Source organism: Salvelinus namaycush, chromosome 3, assembly GCF_016432855.1.
Source record: "Salvelinus namaycush isolate Seneca chromosome 3, SaNama_1.0, whole genome shotgun sequence".
Taxonomy (NCBI): domain Eukaryota; kingdom Metazoa; phylum Chordata; class Actinopteri; order Salmoniformes; family Salmonidae; genus Salvelinus; species Salvelinus namaycush.
In genome coordinates, this window is record NC_052309.1 from 69,477,906 (window position 1) to 69,500,681 (window position 22,776).

The 22,776-nt window shown below is 43.7% G+C and overlaps 1 protein-coding gene across 1 annotated transcript in view; it reads right to left on the bottom strand.

The window, feature by feature from the left end:
- LOC120036315 (protein tweety homolog 3-like) overlaps positions 1-22,776 on the bottom strand; it is a 58,896-nt gene that overhangs the window by 15,484 nt on the left and 20,636 nt on the right. Inside the window, exons 3-9 of the mRNA XM_038982790.1 lie at positions 11,006-11,117; positions 10,550-10,770; positions 9,378-9,473; positions 7,197-7,269; positions 6,498-6,573; positions 1,374-1,429; positions 57-149 (exon numbers count right to left, since the gene is read on the bottom strand). Coding sequence (XP_038838718.1) covers positions 57-149; positions 1,374-1,429; positions 6,498-6,573; positions 7,197-7,269; positions 9,378-9,473; positions 10,550-10,770; positions 11,006-11,117 — 727 coding nt within the window. The remainder of the gene's footprint in view (positions 1-56; positions 150-1,373; positions 1,430-6,497; positions 6,574-7,196; positions 7,270-9,377; positions 9,474-10,549; positions 10,771-11,005; positions 11,118-22,776) is intronic.

Sequence of the window (22,776 nt, forward strand, 5' to 3'; positions counted from 1 at the left end):
AGGTGGCGTTCACAGCAGGAAGTAAAGTGATGGATCTCAGGAGTCAGGACGCACACCTTAGTTTGGGGATACTCTCTGGTGGCCGAGCGGAGCAGCTCAGACACGTCGTCCTGCATCTCCACTAAGGCTTTGTGGCTCCCGGACAACTTCTACAACACAAGAGGGAAACACAACCGCCTGTATCAGACATGGCATTGAGTACGGCGCTACTTGTTCAATGTCTTGGTGAGAAACCTCCTGACCCGAACACAGAATAGATTTATTAAAAAACCCTGCTAGCGAACTCTAGTCCTTTCTGATGGTCAAATATGTCCCTTTACACTCAACCCAATGTCGCCACATTGACACCTTGTACCTGTCAGATATATTATATATCAACCCTTTTTCTTAACAGATGGAGCTGTGATAGCTAGCCTGGGCTTGTGCTGCACTGAGAAGAGGGAAAGAATACTACCGTCCATTAAAAGCAAGTCACAGATAGGGTCTTATGGTAGGGTCTTCAAATCACATTCATATTTGACACTGGCAATGGCCTTAGTGGCCATTTCGCAGTTCTACATTTACACCTCCGGGAAAAGCTGACATTTGGCCTAAAAGATGAAAGGCACAGGGAGTGTGTGCACTCTGTTCTGTCTCTCCCAGCAAGACCACTCCTCTCTAGGTGGACCGGTACAGAGTGTACATCATAATATGCTTTTTGTGACCCCTTTTTGAACAAAAAGCTTTTCTGGGAGATATGTTTGTCAGTAAACATCTCCTGTACATCAATATTTTGCCACACTTTAATTAGTCGATTAAAAGCTACAAAGTCTAAGTGAAAAGACAATATTTTCCCTCTGAAGTAGCGGTTGTTGACTAGTCTTACTCCTCTTACTAAGACTCAGTTTCTGCCAGCAGGCAGAACATGTTCTAATGACATCACTTCCACCAACTTCACCCGCTGGGTTAAAGCTGCTGTTTTTAAGGCCGAGGCGGCGGTGTGAAATGTTAATCTGAGACGGCAGTCTATAAAGGCTGCATATGATCATCGTCGCCCTTCCTTTCGTCCAATGGGATCGGCTCATTCACACGCAGAGGTCATTCGGAGGTCATAGATGAGAGAGAAGATATGTGCATACATTATACAGTATGCAAGGTAGCGAGACGCATTAGCTAGATGAGTCATCTCACTGTTCAGCCTCAGTAGATCAGATAAATTATAACCCGCATCAAAGTTACATGCTAGCCTGATTCACGCATATACTGTACACTGAAAAAGATATGAATACTAAACATGCTATAAAACCAACACATCCCTGCTGCCTGCGAGGCCTATATCAAAGCGCTTTGCTAAAATATGATGGACAGTAAAAAGTCTGTTTGAAGTAGCCTACCTGTTGGAATGGGTTGGTTTGGCCCACACTGCATGTCATGTAGTACTGCAAAATGTCTGGAAAAACACACACAACAGGCCTGGATCAGATGATGTGAGCAGTACCGCGGACAACCTCAGTCTAGTTAGTTATAGTCGTGTCACTGTACGGTGAATTGCATTACCACATTCTCACAGAGGACATCATGTTTTCTCCAACCATTTCCCCTGTGAAAGCAGGTCCTTTAGAAGCTGCAGTATGTGGGAGCTCTCATTCACCACCATGGTGACTTACTGGATGGTATTTCTATTCCCTGACCTTGACATCCCATAGCCTTTATATGCCACTGCCTGAAGCAGTGCCCAGCCTACTGAATGTCAACTGGAAACTCCATAACCTACAGTGATATGGTATCATCTCAGGTCAGCTTCCCCAGAGACAGACAGAGACAGACAGATAAGGTTATTTTTGGGGTTGCTTTTCTGAAGAGGGTGAATAATGATCTTTGGGAGGGCCTGCAGAGTAATTAATGGCTGCCGATTAGCTGGAGGCTTGTGAGGAGAGGAGACGAGACCGGGGGCTTGTGAGGAGAGGAGACTGGGGTTGTGTCTCTAACTGGCACCCTACCCTACACCCTGGTCAATAGTAGTGCGCTATATAGGGAATAGGGTGCCATTTGGGACAGAACCTAGGTCGATGGGGACAGTTCAGAGCTCCGTAAACATCGCTAATGGGTTAGCTAGCAGCACGGTCAGGCACACTGTGCCAGTAGGATTAACAGTATCCTGCTTTAGGGAACTCAATCTGGGACAGTGTGAGAAGGAGACATGTATTCTCACCCACACACTCAGGCAATTTAATAAATAATGATATTTAGGAGTTCGTGACTCAAACTTAGCACAGCATGGCACAGGTTTGAATCAGAGTGGCTCTCCTTCTGGTCCCCAGTATGAATCATAGAGAATATCACCAGCACCACCAACATAACACATCCTAGTTCTGATGTCACACTGGTCTGTGACGTTCACTGATTACCACACAGTCAAATGTGTTCCGGATATACCGCACCCACACACGCGCACCCCCCCCCCCACACACACACAGCGTGGTAGAGAGAAGAGCAAGTCTGCTCTGGTTATGGATGGGCCAGTTCACATCTGCCGTAGCTCCTCTAAACTGAGCTCCCTCCCTGTGAGTCTCATAAACAGTGTAATTATGGCACTGACAAGGGAAATGAACTGCTCATTCAATTATATACTTGGATGGCCATATACAACAGGCTGAATAGAAGACCTCTCATTTACGGCTTGTAATAGTGTTTAAAGCAGCCAGTCAGAGACGACTTATCTTTGTGGGAGCTGCAATAACTCGGTTCAGGATTTTACTACCACAATGGCAGAGTGATGTAAAAGAGAAACAATGGACGAAACATTAAGCAGAAAGCGGGAGAATAGAACGGTCTTTCTGTTGGGACTAGGACAGGGCAGTAAAGACAGACATATTACAGCCAGCGAGGAACAACAGATAAGATGAAGAATGGAACCAGAGCTGTTGAAATGATTCCCAGAGAGACCTCAGTGCTGCAGAGTTAGGTATAGCCTGTAGCGTTCGTTTACCAGGACAAAATAAACAGGAAATCGTGTGCAGCAATAAAACCAACGGCTTGTCCAGGGCGGCCACTTTCTTTTCAAAGGCTGCCTTTTGCAGATTGAGAACAACAACCTTAGGGGTGGAAGGCAAGGTCATTCTTAGGGGTCACAAACATGTACTGGACACCATGTTGAAGAGAGAGAGACGCTCTCAGAGTAATATCACCAATAGCGTACCAATTTAAAATCAAGTCTTGCAATGCCACATAAATGTTCAGCTCGCTTCTAAGTCTAAACCACCTTACATTCTTTTGAAATAATTTCCATTGCTTCTTTTAAACACACAGGCATGTTAACACGCAGGGAAAACAGAATACAGTAACACCCCTGAATGCCCGAGTCCAGCCTCAAGGCAGTGGGTGAAGATACTGTACTGAACAGAGATGAGATGATGCACATACAGTTGAAGTCGGAAGTTTACATACACCTTAGCCAAATACATTTAAACTCAGTTTTACACAATTCCTGACATTTAATCCTAGTATAAATTCCCTGTCTTAGGTCAGTTAGGATCACCGCTTTATTTTAAGAGTGAAATGTCAGAAAAATAGTAGAGAGAATTATTTATTTCAGCTTTTATTTCTTTCATCACATTCCCAGTGGGTCAGAAGTTTACATACACTCAATTAGTATTTGGTAGCATTGCCATTAAATTGTTTAACTTGGGTCAAACGTTTTGGGTAGCCTTCCACAAGCTTCCCACAATAAGTTGGGTGAATTTTGGCCCATTCCTCCTGACAGAGCTGGTGTAACTGAGTCAGGTTTGTAGGCCTCCTTGCTCGCACACGCTTTTTCAGTTCTGCCCACACATTTTCTATAGGATTGAGGTCAGGGCTTTGTGACGGCCACTCCAATACCTTGACTTTGTTGTCCTTAAGCCATTTTTCCACAACTTTGGAAGTATGCTTGGGGTCATTGTCCATTTGGAAGACCCATTTGGGACCAAGCTTTAACTTCCTGACTGATGTCTTGAGATGTTGCTTCAATATATCCACATTTTTCCTCCCTCATGATGCCATCTATTTTGTGAAGTGCACCAGTCCCTCCTGCAGCAAAGCACCCCCACAACATGATGCTGCCACCCCCCGTGTTTCACGGTTGGGATGGTGTTCTTTGGCTTGCAAGCCTCCCCCTTTTCCCTCCAAACATAACGATGGTCATTATGGCCAAACAGTTCTATTTTTGTTTCATCAGACCAGAGGACATTTCTCCAAAAAGGACGATCTTTGTCCCCATGTGCAGTTGCAAACCGTAGTCTGGCTTTTTCATGGCGGTTTTGGAGCAGTGGCTTCTTCCTTGCTGAGCGGCCTTTTAAGGTTATGTCGATATAGGACTCGTTTTCCTGTGGATATATATACTTTTTTACCTGTTTCCTCCAGCATCTTCACAAGGTCCTTTACTGTTGTTCTGGGATTGATTTGCACTTTTCGCACCAAAGTACATTAATCTCTAGGAGACAGAACGCGTCTCCTTCCTGAGCGGTATGACGGTTGCGTGGTCCCATGGTGTTTAGACTTGCGCACTATTGTTTGTACAGATGAACGTGGTACCTTCAGGCGTTTGGAAATTGCTCCCAAGGATGAACCAGACTTGTGGAGGTCTACAATTTTTTTCTGAGGTCTTGGCTGATTTCTTTTGAATTTCCCATGATGTCAAGCAAAGAGGCAGAGTTTGAAGGTAGGCCTTGAAATACATCCACAGGTACACCTCCAATTGACTCAAATGATGTCAATTAGCCTATTAGAAGCTTCTAAAGCCATGCCATCATTTTCTGGAATTTTCCAAGCTGTTTAAAGGCACAGTCAACTTAGTGTATGTAAACTTCTGACCCACTGGAATTGTGATACAGTGAATTATAAGTGAAATAATCTGTCTGTAAACAATTGTTGGAAAAAGGACTTGTGTCATGCACAAAGTAGATGTTCTAACCGACTTGCCAAAACTATAGTTTGTTAACAAGAAATGTGTGGAGTGGTTGAAAAACGAGTTTTAATGACTTCAACCTAAGTGTGTAAACTTCCGACTTCAACTGTAGGTCTTAACAACAGTTCCACTAGCCAGGATCTACAGTTAAGGTAGGCTTTCCTTACTGGAGCTCCTCTAGTATTCCTATTGAGAGTAGGCAGAGGGCTTCACAATGACAGGGTAGAGAGCTCTATTCTCTCCAGCAATGACTTGACAATGGAGAGGGAAAGCTGGAGTGGTGATTTAGAAAGAGGATGACACTAACTGGGCACTATTGATAGGGCAAAAATATTGTTAAATCGATACAGTTACATATCGTGGTATTTTTGACAATATATCGTATCGTTTTGACAACATTGCAATAGTATTTTTTACTTCATAGCTTATTTTGTGAAATATGGAGCCAATTTGTTTTCAGCACTTTTATTTCCATGAATGCAGTACTTTTCCACAGATACCGTCAACTGCAGTAGGAACAAACACACACACCCACCCACCCACTCTGCCTGCCTTCTTCACCATAACGTCTCTCTCCTCACCCCCCTCCTCCACTGGTCTTATCTCAGTCACACACACACACACACACACACACACACACACACACACACACACACACACACACACACACACACACACACACACACACACACACACACACACACACACACACACACACACACACACACACACACACACACACACACTACTTCACACACTACTTCACACACCCCTGGCTCCATCTCTCTCCTCATCATGGGACCAGATTGGCCAATTACGCCACAGGTCGCATTAGACACTTAAAATGCAGCACAGCCCGCTTGTCTGCCCGGCCACAGATGCTCTGGGGGTAATTTATTGAATCCTATTACAGGTTTGAGGAGGTAGCTCATGCACCCCAGCCCAGGTCCATAAATCTGAAAGCAATACATTTCACCGCTGGCCAGAGAAAATAAAACGTTTTATCTCTCTCCCCAGGGTGGGATGGGGGATTGACTGAGCATCAAAGTGATTGGGCTTGTCTGGCACATATTAAAGCGCTTTTGGCATTTGTGTCGTTGCTCTGTCATTATTTCCGCATCATATCCCAGCGTGCATGCTACTGAAGAGAATGAATCCAATCATTTGTCAGAGCTATCAAAAACATCCTCCAGATGAGTACCCGACGACAAAAGAAACACTCATTTTATCAAACAAACAAACAGACAGTGTTAAAGCCACACTTTTCATTGGTGTTAGGCATTTCCCCCTAAAACGATTTTCTACAACTGTTGTCGTGTTCTGTCAAGTTGAAGAGAGAACGCAATTCAGTCAGCAGACGGTTCTCCTCCAAAACAAACAGGATATGAAAGCTTACGTGACTGTGAGAAATCTAACAAAAACTTGCCTCTCAGCATTCTTGCACAGAACAACTTAAAAGTAGAGTTAGACGTGAATCTCACAGAGAGCAGAGTCTGCATTTCTCTTTATGATTGATCTCTCAATAAACGTGACAAATCTAAGACACTGACGATTCCTCTTAATGAATCTTCACCTTTATTGAGCACTCCATACTGTTCGGTCATTTGGGTGACGAACATGTCAGGAGCAACGCAGAAGTCACTGGAGGTCTGCAGAGAGGGAGTAAAACACATTCACACGGTGGGGAAAAACCAAGCAGTCAGAAAGCACAACAGGACATTTACCAACAACACAGTAGTTAGAATAATGAGAATGTTTAGTCTGTAGGATAATCAGTCTCACTAGAGGATTCCATCAGGAGATAATAAAGATCACATGCACCATCGTGTCATGGAAGGAAGACGAGGCGGGGGGGGGGGGGGGGGGGGGGGGGGTCATCTCTGATTCATATGCAGGGGAGGGAATTATCCATTTGAAATGGTGTGGGAGGGGGATTTGCATAAAGACAGATCCCACCGGGTCCTACATATTTGATAAAGGCATGCTGCGCACAACCAACGGCACACTGTACCAGCTATAAATTGTAGTAGCTAGTCTGCCTTGCAATTGTCCCTAGATAAACTTGGCAAGTGTTAACAAACCTAACTTCATGAATCATACTGATTATAGTACCTCATGCCAAACATTCTATTTTGTTCAGTGTCAGCTGGCCCACTGCAGTGATTCAGGTAAAAGGTTGTACAGGTTCTAACTCCCACACTACTGGGGCTGAGCTCTGGGTTCCAAGCCTCAACATAGAGATATAGAGCTATGTTCCCATGGAGACACTCACGGCAGACACAGCCAACTCCAGACCCAGGGAGGCCCAGCTAATAACCAGAGCCAGGATGCCCAGAAGACACACTCTGGGGAGAGAGAGAGAAAGAGAGAGAGAGAGAGGGAGGACAGAGGTTAGAACAGGACTGCCACCCGGAAGAAATATCAGCCCGTACAGAGACGCACGAGATTGAACTTCACTCAAGTTTACTACAGATTCACCCCGTTAGTTTACACTAGCAACGTTTCCCTCTACTGTGGGAATTGTAATCGAATCAACATAATATTTGTCTCTTTCAAAGCAACACACCGGGAAAAAAAACGTCTGAGATTTTGTTATAGGCAGAGCGCATCGGAGGAGGATTCCATTGCATTGACAGGCACGAGTGACCGCGAGTAGATGCACTTGTTTTGAGATCAAAGTGAAGAACCGCATGTATCTGCGTGCACATTTTAGGGCTGACCCCATTTAGTAGACTGGTTGATTGTTTGGTCGACCAAGATTTCTTTCGTTTTTATTTATCATCATCATGTTCACAAGACATCTGTCTGATTGGCACCTGTCTGAGTGGACTAATCCATTGTGGAGGCCGTGGGGATGGCACAGTCCATCACTAAGACGTGCTACTGAAATTGTATGTGGTTATATTACATAACAATGGTGCAACACTAATAAAAATAATATTACTTCATAACAAATGAGCTTTCTCCCGAGTTGGATAGAGGTCGCTGTCCGTGGTTCTGAAATATCTGTACACTATTGAATTGGTGCTTTTCCTAAACCATGTTGTTATGTGCATAATAGCTATAATAGTAGAGAGAGAAATAGTCCTATAATTCCTATAATAACTACAACCTAAAACTTCTTACCTGGGAATATTGAAGACTCATGTTAAAAGGAACCACCAGCTTTCATATGTTCTCATGTTCTGAGCAAGGAACTTAAACGTTAGCTTTTTTTACATGGCACATATTGCACTTTTACTTTCTTCTCCAACACTTTGTTTTTGCATTATTTAAACCAAATTGAACATGTTTAATTATTTATTTGGGGCTAAATTGATTTTATTGATGTATTATATTAAGTTAAAATAAGTGTTCATTCAGTATTGTTGTAATTCTCATTATAACAAATAAAATAATATAAAAATCGTCCGATTAATCGGCATCGGCTTTTTTTGGGCCCCCAATAATCGGTATCGGCGTTGAAAAATCATAATCGGTCGACCTCTAGTTAAAACTAACAAAAAAAACTTGCTACAGCCTCAGATCACACAGTAAAACACACACTGGAAGTTGCACAGAATTTTCATAACGTTCAAGTTTGCTCCCAGCAGACAAAAATGTTCTCAATGCCGCAAAAAAATTGAGGGAACATTGCCTTGGACTGGGAGTTGCTTAGCCTTAACACCAAACGATGGCTATTACACATTATGACTGATGTAAATAAAATGCTGGAGGGTTTAATGTTAACATATGAAAAAGGAAACCTTGATTTCAACCCTAAACACCCACAGGGACTTGGGATAATGTTTCCCTCATCTCACAAGGAGAGTTAAGGTTAATTATGTTAGAGGAAGTACCCCTTCATTGGTCTCTGGGCAGGGCTTGAGGATGACCTGGGTCTGATTCACTGAGGATGTGTGAGATGAAAGGACATAGGAGGGATAGGAGAGGGGGACCTGGGGGAAGCATAAAGCCCAACACTCTGGAACTGACACACATGATAATGAGCCACCCAAACTGACCCCGCTGTATCCACAGACACAGATCATTAAATGAAATAGAAGGGAAGGGACTGAAGAGGAGGACAGGCAGTGCTGAGCCTGTGTCCTTGATGCCTTTTAAAAAGGATCTAACATACTTCTGCATAGTTGTCAAGAGTTGAGACAGAGGAATTTTATGAGAGATTAGTTTTAATGCACGTGCCAAATGGACTGTGACTGGCTGACACTTTTTGAAGCGTGAATTCGTCTCACATAATCGCAATGACAAGGTTGTTCAGCGTACAGTCAAAAGTAATTTGCAACGGGCGAACAAAGTGATACTTGAGATAAAACTTCTGACACGTTGGAGGCATTCATTTTGTTTAAATAATTCAATAGCATGACAATTGCTATAAATATATGGCCTAGCAGAATATGGTCCCCCTCACCACAGTTCTTTTTGGCTCACTCCCTCACATGGTAGGACTCACCCAATAAGTGTTCCCTTGGAGTTGCGAATGAGGCCAAACAGCACCAGCAGGCAGATGAGGATGTTGAAAAGCAGCAGGCCTAAGTAGCCCAGCCACCTGAGGTGGAAAACAACAATAACAACAGTTACGAGACCAACACAACAGAACTATAGACCAACTGACTGAAGAAACCCCAACACCTGCTGACAAACGCAGCACAGAAAGAACAAGGAGAAGTTATCTATGACCACTGTACAAATCACATTGGTACTGCTAAAGAAAACAAAAGGGTACAAACATGGGGATTGCTTCAAACATGCATAAAACAAAAAGGAGATGTGATTTGAAGTCCACTTCCCCTGCGAGATGCTGAGGGAGGAAGTGTTTGAGATGTCAAGAGGAAGTAGCAGTGAGGGTCGGCTGCTGAATCAGACTGATTTAACTGTAAAGGCCTTTCCGCTGTTGACTGCAGTCATCTCTGTTGACTACTTTCACATTCATACAGATCCAACTGAACATCACTGTCTGTCTGGCTGGACGGTCTCACCAGGAGACCAACTATCCAACAGTTTATATATCCTCAGTACATTTCACAATCTTACACTGCAGGGTTGTTAACACGAGTTACAGGAGGGAGGACTGTGTTGTGTGTTTTGGGTGTCATCCAGTGTCTCCTCCCACTAAATGGTTCATTTGAAGGGTTTTCCCAGTAAAATCTGAGGTCTGTTGTGGTTCATGTTAGCTTTTTCTGAGTATAAACTGAGATGATTCTCTCTCTAAAAGGCCTGGCAGTGGAATTATGCAGCACGACACCAGCATAAACATAAATCTACGAGGAATGACGTACTGTTCGCGTTAGCTGCTAATCCTCTAGTGCAGGATTCCTCTCAGATTGGAAGCTATGTAGTTCTGTTTACGCTCCATTAAACCCACGTTGCTGTGAGCTCCTGTATGTAAATGAGGCAGCAGCAAAAGTAGCTAATAATAAAAACTCCCTAATCCCCAACTTGAAATACAAGCAATGTATCGTACAACATGACAAGAAAACAAACTCCAACTACATTCACCTATAATAGCCAAACGATGTACTAAAACAAACAGGCCTCAGTTCTGGTAATGGTTTTGGTGAACCATAGAAAGTGTCTGTCCTGAGATGTCATGTAATTGAGTCTCCCAGTCTGTCCATCTCTCACCTGTACCAGTCGTAGAGCTCGATGTTGACGGCCAGCTCCTCCAGGGAGATGTCGCTGTTGTCCCAGAAGGGGATCTCCACCATCTGCCTCACCAGCTCGTCCAGCTGGCCCTGCAGCTTCTGGATGATAGACAGATAGTCTGTGTGCTTGGCGTACTGGCCCTCCAGCTGCCCCAGACTGCCATCCACCGTCTGCTTCAGGGAGCCCGTGCTGTCTGATACCTAGGTAGTAGGCACAGGGAGGGACAAAGTCACAAACAACCCACTCCTTATGGGGATAGACAAAATCAATCGTGTTTATTATATCGTATCTATTTGGGGTTAGCAGGGGAATCATTGCTCCTTATAGTGATCAACAGTATGATAACTGTGAATGTGGGGCCCAGCCCATGTTATGGCTGTGACAGTAGAGATTTTGCTGCGGTGTCATTGTTTAAATGGGAGTTCTGAGTATTACCAGTTTCTGCACTCCTGCCACCGTGCGGTTGGCGTGGCGCAGGGAGTACGTCAGCCTGTTCACGCCGTCACAGGTCTCGCCGTTCCCATAGAAACCAACAGCAATGCCGGCGCTGAAGGGAGACAAAGGGGAGGAGAGGAAGCGGTTAGGAGGAGGAAGAGGGGTCGGCACAGCACGGCAGACAGACAGACGTAGGGGGTAGGCGTGTGAACCCTGCATCAACCCTGCCAGGGATAGATGCTACTAAACAGGCAGCATTGAGCTCCAGCAGAAAGCCTCCCTATACAGAGTCCATAGCAACCAAGAGGAATGGGTCAGCAATGCCCAGAGCCACACCATAGAGCTGACAAAGGCTGCACTGACACAGGACATCAACCCTTGCCCATTCATGGAGGCCGGAGAGTATAGGGGGAGCCGTCCTGGCTATCACAAAGACCTACTGCCTGCCAGCTAGTGCTAGACCAGTGGTTCCCAACCAGGAGAACCAGGAGCCCTGGGGGTAATTGGCCTATCCACAGGGAAACTTGAGAAGACTCATGAGACCATAGGCCTACTGGTAAAATGCACATGAGGGGGTACTTCAGGGATATTCCAGGCAGAGCAAAATTCAGATGGTGGTACAGTAACCAAAAAAGGTTGGGAACCACTGCGCTAGAGTGGTTCCCAAGTGGAATCAAATGCATTAGAGGTGGCAATATCCAACGCTGAATTTCTGATGCACGTATCATCTAATTATTTACATACACATTCTGAATATTAGCTACCTATTAAAAACCGATACCAGTAGGCCTTTAGAAGTCTGAGTTGTCCTTTAGATTAGAATGCGATTGAATTTTGCTCAACAGTGAAACCCAGGAAACTCAGTAGGAACTGAAGACCTGGTGAGAGTGGGACTGTTGCTCAATACATGTGGGGGGTAATCAATTGAATCAACAACGAGAATGATATCAGCCTTGTCTAAGGAGGAGTTGTCACTACTTTTAACCTCTTTCCCCTTTGGGAAACAAATACCTCACCACCAGGGGTCACTACAGCATCTCTCTCTCAATTCACGTAAAAATGTACATATTGCCAAAACTTACTTTGGAGATTTACAATATTAACATAATTAAAATAAGAAATATTCTCTCTCCAACTCCCTCCCATTGTGAGCAGTTCAATAGGCGTCACAATCACTGCCACCCTGCTGACTGAGAGACTGCCGAGCCAGACAGCCAGCCCAAACAATAGCCTAGTGACCATATGGTCACTCTCAGCTGAACACATGCAAACTGGAGGAGCGTTCCACGTGTACAGCAGCTTGTTGAAGGACAGTCCATCTACAGTTCACACACGTGACATCAGATGGAGGACAGGCTCCATACAGAGAGTCCTTCCGAGCTATAAACTAAAGTAAATAGGCCGATATCATGATGACATCATTAGAAGGCAGTTGGAGGGACTGTACAAGCAAGATGGAAGGAGGTCTGAGGGCAGCGTATAAAAAGAGACGTTCTGGTCAAACAGACTGGCTTTTAACATTGTATTGCAGGATTTCAAAGCTTCACTGCCATTATCCTACAGTATGTTCAAAGCAGGTACGTTCAGTTGTGGTTCTCAGAGAGACGTCATCTTCCTAAGGTTATGGTTACATGGTTTCCTGCAGCAGAGTTCCGATCATTCCTGCAAGGCAGTAAATCTGCCAGGATGATCTGTATAGGGTGTGGGTCTGGGGTAAGGCCAAACAAAGGGTTCCTCTGGCTGATATTGATAAACATCTAGTTGTTCAGCACCAATGGCGCCAAGACCAGGCCATTCCAGTAGTAGTAACCAAAACTTCGAACATTTCAAAAGAGAAGTTTGAGTGTCATGCATTTAAGGCTGCAGCAATAACTAGGCTACATCAACAGAAACTAGGCTTACTCAACATAATGTCTCAGTTGAAGTAGAGAATCTTCAAGGACAGATGAGGAGAATATCTCTGAACAAAGAGTCAAACTGAATTCTACGATGCAGCCACAGCAACAGTGATATTACATTTTGACGCACCATCAATGACTTATGAAATTGCCATGGCAACCACATTTGAGCAAAGTTAAAGCTGTACAATACGACAATTACCTCAGGGAGGGGAGAAAGAAGCAGAGTCAATCATTATAGACATAAGACAAGTTAAACTACTTCATAACAAACCTGGAGAAAGACATTCAATCATCCCCTGCATAAAATCTATAGACAAAGTGCCGAAAGTGTTCCACAGGGATGCTGTGTTGATTCCAATGCTTCCCACAGTTGTGTCAAGTTGGCTGGACACAAACCGTTCTTGACATAAACCGGTGCGCCCGGAACCAAGTATCATACCCCGTTCAAGCGCACTTAAATCTTTTGTCTTGCCCATTCACCTTCAATGGCACACCTACACAATCCACGTCTCAATTGTCTCCAGGCTTAAAAATCCTTCTTTAACCTGTCGCCTCCCCTTCGTCTACACTGATTGAAGTGGATTTTACAAGTGACATCAATAAGGGATCATAGCTTTCACCTGGTCAGCCTATGGAAAGTGCAGGTGTTCTTAATATTTTGTACACTCAGTGTATATTGTGAAGACTAAGCTGATCTAGCCCTCCTACGCTGTCTAGACGTCGTGTGAAAAAAACAGACTTCAACGAGCCACCCTACCAGTAAGATACATAATATCAAATGTTCACCCCCCCCCCATAAAACCAAGCTCAGATCTTTCCTTTTTTTAAAGCAGGTCTGTATAGGCTTAACTCTTCATGCCTGTGACATAACATCCCCAGTCCTTTACACAGGAGCATCTGATGTCAGAGGGGATTAAATCAAATGTCACGTTGACAAGGGAAACACCTCCTGTTAAAATGGGAGCCAGTCCACTCCTCTTCACCCTGCGTCCAATGAGTGGATGGGATTGGCCATTTCCTGAACTGCTGCTAGCTAGGACAATCTCTTCCTCTCATACTCTGAAGGATGGAAAGGTGAGCTGGAGCTATGGGTCTGTGTTCAGGGCAAACAAAGCACATCTCCCTCTGGGGACTGGTAAACTGTGGTGGAAACTGAGAACAGGAAACACAGCCAGAGATGAAATACACAACAACAGAGTGTTGTTGTTTCTCTCACTGTAGGGTCAGTGATTCAGGACTGCCAAAGCAGCCAGACAAACATGACTTAAGTGCTTTATGTTCAGGTGTTCAAAAAGACAACGCCAGAAATGACATATCTGAGTTCCATCTCCCTGTCATCCACCAGCACAGTGTGTTTACAGCAGGCTGAAGACAAACCAGAGAGATGTTATCGCACACTCAATGTCAAGCCTAAAAACGGATTTACATGAAAGGCAGTTCTGCTTCCAAGGCTCTTGCCTGGGATTTCCATCATCTTTAATTATGCAAGCAGCAACAGCTCCTTTGATCTCGACAACCTCAAGTTTCGCAGCCAAAACGTAACAGAGTGACAGAGGATGGGCATGTGACTGCGAGGACTCCCTCAAATCATGAGCTTTGTGCAAGACTTCAGTAAAAGAAAATTGCTGAGATTCTCTCAAGTTTCATGACAGTTGGACCATAAACTTACACTGCCTGTCATTCACGTGGCATTAAACTTCATTTGATATACCACATGCGGCATTTTTACTCATCGCTCTAATCCCACTTTCCCCATGCGCTCACCACACACACACACACACACACACACACACACACACACACGACGACACACAGGGAGAGAGTAATTGTCATGCAGCCCACATGCTCATCAGGTCTCCATGCTTGTGTGAGCCGCTCTGCAGTGATTTCAGCTGAATCCAACAACATGGCCCTGAACTGATCCAACTCAGGGGGCGTGAAAACAGGATTCAGCCCAGTGTTAAAATGGATGTGACAAAAACAGGAAGATTCCACAATTGAGTCGGCAAAAAGCTCATGCTTGGATTTCACAAGCTCTCCCAAATAAATTAACTCTTTATTGGGGATATGGAAGCTTTTGAAAGGGTCTCTCTCTTGGGCGTCCTCCATTTGTAAGACATTACTCAGTTTTCAGTACGCGTGGGAGTTCTTTGCTCTCCTCTCATGTTGTTCTTCCCCTTCTCATGACTCCTCTGAGACTGCATGCATATACAAGTATCTGGCCTAACAGTCAAATCCCAGAGGATTACTTACATAGTATCATTATACATTTTTTATTTGTTTATCCAACCTTTATTTAACTAGGCAAGTCAGTTAAGAACAAATGATCATTTACAATGATGGCCTCTCATCTATACATGAGAGAATAGGCTTTGTTTCCAGGCAGATACGGAGTGGATTTTATTTTAGGCTGTTTTCACACCTCCACAATGCTGAACATAAACTGCAGAAAGCAGATGGTTGGATTCTTAAAAGGTGTCCTTGAACGCAGTGCAATACAGAAAACGGACTTATTGCATTTATTTGGGTGGATCCATGAAGAGCCGAGGCCTCTTTTTCCATGTGGTCAACAGGTGAACAGGAAAACATTGAAAAAGATCATGAGCAGAAGATATCGGCCATTTTTAATGTCGGTCTGTCTGTCCTTCCTTCTCCTGTCACTTGCCATGAGGCCATTTTGCTCTGCGTTTGTGGCTGCTTTCCTAATTCCGCTTTGATCATCTATGTATGAGCTACAGACAGTGACTGTCCACAGTTTGCTGTCTGTGTGTCCATCTGTCCGTCCCTAGATGAGCAGAACGACTTCCATTTCAGCGCCTTGAGACTCCTGGCTGGGCCTCTGTGTAGACAATGATGCCATAATCTGAGAAGTACTAAACAAATAGAGGAAACAGACTCAACTGTTTACTTGTTTGGGTGGCCTGGGGGCTGAACCCACAACACAAAGCTCATGTTTTCTAAATTACAGCTGAAGAAGCCGTTTCCTCATCCTCCCATATCTTTATTGGCAGATTATTAAAACACACAAAGTGCATGACAGTTAAGATTCTCTGTTACAAAACCACCCACTACTTTGGTAACTGTTTATCATTAATGGCAGACCGGATTTGTTTTCTCCCCCTCCAAAAAGGCTTCCATGCACACAGACTAGGGATGGGCATTTGAAATATTTTCACTTTTCAAATAATACAATATATATATCGTTTTTTTTTTTTTTTTAATCGGATATCCGGATAGTCGAAAAACATGTGTTTTATTGTGAAACTTTTGTAAAACTCTGTTTGCTGCTGTAGCAGGGGGACGGGCAGGGGTCAGCGTGTGTGAGACCGCACTCCCCTTCCTTGTCTACAAGTACAACAACTCCTAGCCCAGAGTGGAACTCAGGTCTAAGCTTATAACGTATACCCACCTTGAGAGTTATGTCCCGCCCCGCTGTTGGCTTTTCATTTGAAGGGGTGGTGGTGGCATCAAACTATTTGATTGAACACTTTCTTGGGCACTGTTCGGCCATGCACACGGCAGCCTTTGCATCAGAACCATCTACCGATTACGGATACAGTCCAACGTGAGACACGTGCTGCTATAACAGGTACAGTCATTGGAGTAGTAATCTCTCACGCTTCTCCTATGTAATGCCCTACAACGGAACAGTAACTGTATACGTGACGGCGAGCTTCAGATGAAACAGTCTAACTTCCCTCATTTCTATTCCTTTATGATTAGAAATGTCCCCACTCACCTGCTAGGCTACATACAGTACGGAGCCTCTGACTGTAGTGCCGCTTTGATTGCCTCACAATAAACCAAATCAAACTGTGTCACACGCGCCGAATACAACAAGTGTAGACTTTACCGTGAAATGCTTACTTACAAGCCCTTAACCAACAATACAGATAATATTTACCAAGTAGACTAAAATAAAAAGTAACACAATAAGAATAACAAGGCTGTATACACCGGTACCGAGTCAGTGTGCAGGGGTACAGGCTAGTTGAGGTAATCTGTACATGTAGGTGGGGGCGAAGTGACTATGCATAGGTAACAAACAAACAGCGAGTGGCAGTGTACAAGAGGGGGGGGGGGGGGGGGGGGGGGGTGTCAATGTAAATAGTCTGGTGGCGATTTTATGAATTGTTCAGCAGTCTTATGGCTTGGGGGTAGAAGCTGTTGAAGAGCCTTTTGGTACTAGACTTGGCGCTCCGGTACCGCTTGCCATGCGGTAGCAGAGAAAACACTCTATAACTTGGGTGACTGGAGTCTCTGACAATTTTATGGGCACCACCTATTATATAGGTCCTGGATGGCAGGAAGCTTGGTCCCAGTGATGTAGTGGGCCGTTCGTACTACCCTCTGTTGTGCCATACGGTCAGATGCCGAGCAGTTGCCATACCAGGCGGTGACGCAACCGGTCAGGATGCTCTCAATGGTGCAGCTGTAGAACCATTTGAGGATCTGGGGACCCATGCCAAATCTTTTCAGTCTCCTGAGGGGGAAAAGGTTTTGTCGTGCCCTCTTCACAACTGTCTTGGTATGTTTGGACAATGATAGTTCGTTGGTGATGTGGACACCAAGCAAACTTAATGGTGTTGGAGTCGTGTTTGTCCACGCAGTCGTGGGTGAACAGGAAATACAGGAGGGGACTAAGTACACACTCCTGAGGGGCCCCAGTGTTAAGGATCAGTGTGGCAGACGTGTTGTGGCCTACTCTTACCACCTGGGGGTGGCCCGTTAGGAAGTACAGGATCCAGTTGCAGAGGGAGGTGTTTAGTTCCAGAGTCTTTAGCTTAGTGATGAGCTTCGTGGGCACTATGGTGTTGAACTCTGAGCTGTAGTCAATGAACAGCATTCTCACATAAGTGTTCCTTTTGTCCAGGTGAGAAAGGGCAGTGTGGAGTGCGATTGAGATTTTGTCATCTGTGGATCTGTTGGGGCGGTAGGCAAATTGGAGTGGGTCTAGGGTGTCTGGGAGGATGTTGTTGATGTGAGCCATGACCAGCCTTTCAAAGCATTTCATGGCTACAGACGTGAGTGTCATGGGGCGGTAGTCATTTAGGCAGGTTACCTTTGCTTCCTTGCGCACAGAGACTATGGTCGTTTGCTTGAAACATGTAGGTATTACAGACTCAGTCAGGGAGAGGTTCAAAATGTCAGTGACACTTGACAGTTGATCCGCGCATGCTTTGAGTACATGTCGTGGTAATCAGTCTGGCCCAGCGGCTTTGTGAATTTTGACCTTTTTAAAGGTTTTGTTCACATCGCCTACCGATTTACACGCGTGAAATGTGTGAAGGCTACCAGTGTGTCTTTTTTTTTTAAATGGGGTGCACATATTAAAAACTATATTAAAAAGTTTGTTGTTTTATTAAATGAAGAATGTCAAATGTCACGGTATTTACTTGTATGTAGTAATGTCACATCATGGATCATTTTAGTTAATTCAGACAAAGCCTATTCAATGTTAAAATAGGCCTACACATTTTTGCAGCAGAAAATGTACACTCGCAAATAATCAAATACTAACGTCCGTTTGATTAACCGGGCCGATCCCTAGCACAGACCACATGAATTACACAATAGCATTAAGCACATAAAGCACAGTCTTGCTCAATTCATGATACCTCCGCTGCTTATTATGGGTTGTGCTTCTTCCCAATGGGGAGAGACCCTCTCATAGCCTGTGAAAGGAGGGTAGGGCGAAGAGAGTTTGATGAATCTCTTCTCCCTACAAGCATAGATGGGAGTCGATAAGACTCCCACGGCCGGGAAGAAATATTTTCAGCTGCCTGGGCTTGCAGAGACTTGCATCATGTGGATGGATTCGTTCTCACAGAAGGGCCAGTGCCAGAGAGGCGGGCAGAGAGACTCCAGAAGCTCACTGTTAAGGCAGCGGGCAGATGGTCATTACTCACTGGGGGTTCAGGGAGGACAGATATCCATCATTCAGATTCAGCCAGAGATGCAATTACAGTTCAGGGAGCGGTACCATCCTCCATCTGGGTCACAGCGCCTTGAAACAGAAGGCTGGGAAGTGCCTATCCACAGACGGATGGAGGGAGACTGAGGTGAAAAGACCAAAAACCTTTCATCAGTCATAAATACTGGGCTGTGCCCCAGACACTACAGAGTGGCCATTCTGGCCAATAGCTTTGTCTTAACTTCTTGACGCTAGGGGTCAGATTTTTTTATTTATTTTTTAAAATAATGTTCCCAAGGTAAACGGACTATTTCTCAGGTCCAGATAGTAGAATATGCATATAATTTACAGATTAGGATAGAAAACAATCCAAAGTTTCCAAAACTGTCAAAATATTGTCTGTGAGTATAACAAAACTGATTTTGCAGGCAAAAACCTGAGGAAATCTAAACCGGAAATGATTTTTTATTTTAATTTTAATTTTTAATCTGTGTTTCATTTCCCATCTTTCTTCCATTTAAAGGGGTATCAACCAGATTCCTTTTCCAATGGCTTCCTCAGGCTGTGACCAGGCTTTAGACATAGTTTCAGGCTTTTATTTGGAAAAAAATGAGCGAGATTTTTCAAAACTAGTCAGGTGTCCTTTGATTAGTTCCTGCGTGCGAGAGGGGTAGCTCTCCATTTTCTTTCTCTCTTTTATTGAATAGGTTACGGTCCGGTTGAAATATTATCGATTATGTATGTTAAAAACAACCTGAGGATTGATTATAAAAAACATTTGACATGTTTCTACGAACATTACGGATACTTTTTGGAATTTTCGTCGAACGGAACGAGGCTGTGGTTTTCTGAACATAAAGCGCAACCCAAATGGCGTTTTTTTGTTATAAAAGTAATATTTATCGAACAAAAATAACATTTATTGTGTAACTGGGAGTCTCGTGAGTGCAAACATCCGAAGATTATCAAAGGTAAGCGATTAATTTTATTGCTTTTCTGACTTTTGTGACCATGCTAATTTGGGGCTAGCTGTTCTAGCATTGATTGATACACTCACAAAAGCTTGGATTGCTTTCGCTGTAAAGCATATATTCCAAATCTGACACGATAGGTGGATTAACAACAAGCTAAGCTGTGTTTTGGTATATTTCAATTGTGATTGCATGATTATAAATATTTTTAGTAATATATTTGGCGCCCTGCAATTCAGCGGTTGTTTAGGAAAATGATCCCGCTAAAGGGATCTGTAGCGCCAAGAAGTTAAGAGATCACTCACAAAGGGGCTGCATAATCGAAAAGGAAGGTTTTTCTAGGAATTCTAGGTCCATTATTTTGACAGGCAGCACTGTTCATTCACTTATCTGTCACTGACACTCAGAACATGACCCTTTGTGAGACACAGGGATTCCAAAGCTTGTCTGTGTGATTGTGATTCCAGACAGCCGTGTAAATCATTGGTTGGGAGGGACTCTGGAAGGAAGGATTTAGAAACAGAACAGTTTGGTCTGGTTTCCCACTGTACTAGACACAGAGCTACTCTTTGATAGTGAAAGGGTATATCGCCCTTAGCATTTACCCCAACGTGATACTTTGCCATCCCATTGAAGTATACAGTACAAAAATATAAAACGCAACATGCAACATTTCAAAGATTTTACTGAGTTACAGTTCATAGAAGGAAATCGGTCAATTGAAATAAATAAATAATCTATAGATTTCACATGACTGGGCAGGGGCGCAGTCATGGGAGCCATGCTCAGCCAATCAGAATGAGTTTTTCCCCAGAAAATGGCTTAATTACAGACATAAATACACCTCAGCACGGCACTGATAAATTCTATAAAACTTTGTTGGAGGAGGAGAAATTAACATTCAATTCTCTGGCAACAGCTCCGTTGGACATTCCTGCAGTCAGCATGCCAATTGCATGCTCCCTCAAAACTTGAGACATCTGTGGCATTGTGTTGTGTGACGAAACTGCACATTTTAGAGTGGCCTTTTATTGTCTCCAGCACAAGGTGCACCTGTGTAATGATCATGCTGTTTAATCAGCTTCTTGAAATGGCAAAGGAGAAATGCTCACTAACAGGGATGTACACAAATTTGTGCACAATATTTGAGAGAAATAATATTTTTGTGTGTATGGAAAATGTCTGGGATCTTGTATTTCTTTACACGTTGCGTTTACATTTTGTCCAGTATAGTAGACCATCTAGTGTGATTAGCTCCGCAAGATTGACACTTTTGCAGAATTCTTGGGGTAGCCTAATTCCTGAAAATACACCACAATATTATTGTCATTCAAAGGGTTCTAACGCTAAACCACCAGAGTCCTTGAGTATCCCTCTGCCTGCTCTGAGCCAAACCCCTGCCTGCTCTGAGCCAGCCCCTCTGGGTCTTCTTCTGTGTCCTGAGGTGGCTTCTGAGAGAATGTTGCCATGGAAACTACAGTGGGGGCTCATTTGTCACATGATTTCAGTTTGAATGTGGGAAATCCTTTGTTTTGCTAACTTTTTCATTACTTTCCAGTACATTGCTGGAGGACTACCTGCAGAGACGAGGCCTCACGGTTATCCCGTCTATCCCAGAGAATAGGGACGTTGGCATGGTGTTTGGTAAGGAACCAACGTTTCAGACAGAGACGCTGAAAACTGCCATGATTCTACGGCAATTTTGACTGCAGTGCAGCGCAGGAACTTGCATATACCAATGATGCAAACTAAAGCCTAAATATGGCTGGCCATTAAAACAGGTTGTGGTTCAGCCTAGAGCTGTTCAACAGCTGACTTACCTAGTTAAATAAAAGGTTAAATAAAATAAATAAAAATAACAGCCGAGACCCATCACATGACCACAAAAAAATGGTTTCTGTGTAATACTCTTCACTGTTCATAATCATACAGAAGATTACATTGCACAACAATGCCTCTCCAACTTCCTCGCTCCACTTATTCAGTGTTCTGTGGCATCAACTTACTCTCTAAATAGAATCAATGTCCTCATCTTCATAATAGCGTCTCTCAGTCAGACAACAACCACTTCATCAGCTTTAAACAAATCAATACCACTCCCACTATAATTAATACACATATGTCAATCCAGAAAGTCACAAGAAACTCATTGAGAATCCCAGAAAGGCCTGGCTTTTTAGGCCTAGTTAGACTAAATAAATGTGATTTATTGCAGCTTTGTATGTTGTTTATATATATATATATATATATATATACACACACACACACACACACACACACACACACACACACACACACACACACAGTTGAAGTCAGGAGTTTACATACACCTTAGCCAACACATTTAAATCAGTTTTTCACAATTCCTGACATTTAATCCTAATTCCCTGTCCTAGCTAGGTCAGTTAAGATCACCACTTTATTAAAAAAAAAAATGAAATGTCAGAATAATAGTAGAGAGAATGATTTATTTCAGCTTTTATTTCTTTCATCACATTCCCAGTGGGTCAGAAGTTTACATACACTCAATTAGTATTTGGTAGCATTGCCTTTAAATTGTTTAACTTGGGTCAAACGTTTTGGGTAGCCTTCCACAAGTTTCCCACAATAAGTTGGGTGAATTTTGGCCCATTCCTCCTGACAGAGCTGGTGTAACAGAGTCAGGTTTGTAGGTCTCCTTGCACCACAAGCGTTTTCAGTTCTGCCCACAAATGTTCTATTGGCTTGGGGTCAGGGCTTTGTGAAGGCCACTCCAATACCTTGACTTTGTTGTCCTTAAGCCATTTTGCCACAACTTTGGAAGTATGCTTGTGGTCATTGTCCATTTGGAAGACCCATTTGCGACCAAGCTTTAACTTCCTGACTGATGTCTTGAGATGTTGCTTCAATATATCCACATAATTTCCCCCCCTCATGATGCCATCTATTTTGTGAAGTGCACCAGTCCCTCCTGCAGCAAAGCACCCCCACAACATGATGCTGCCA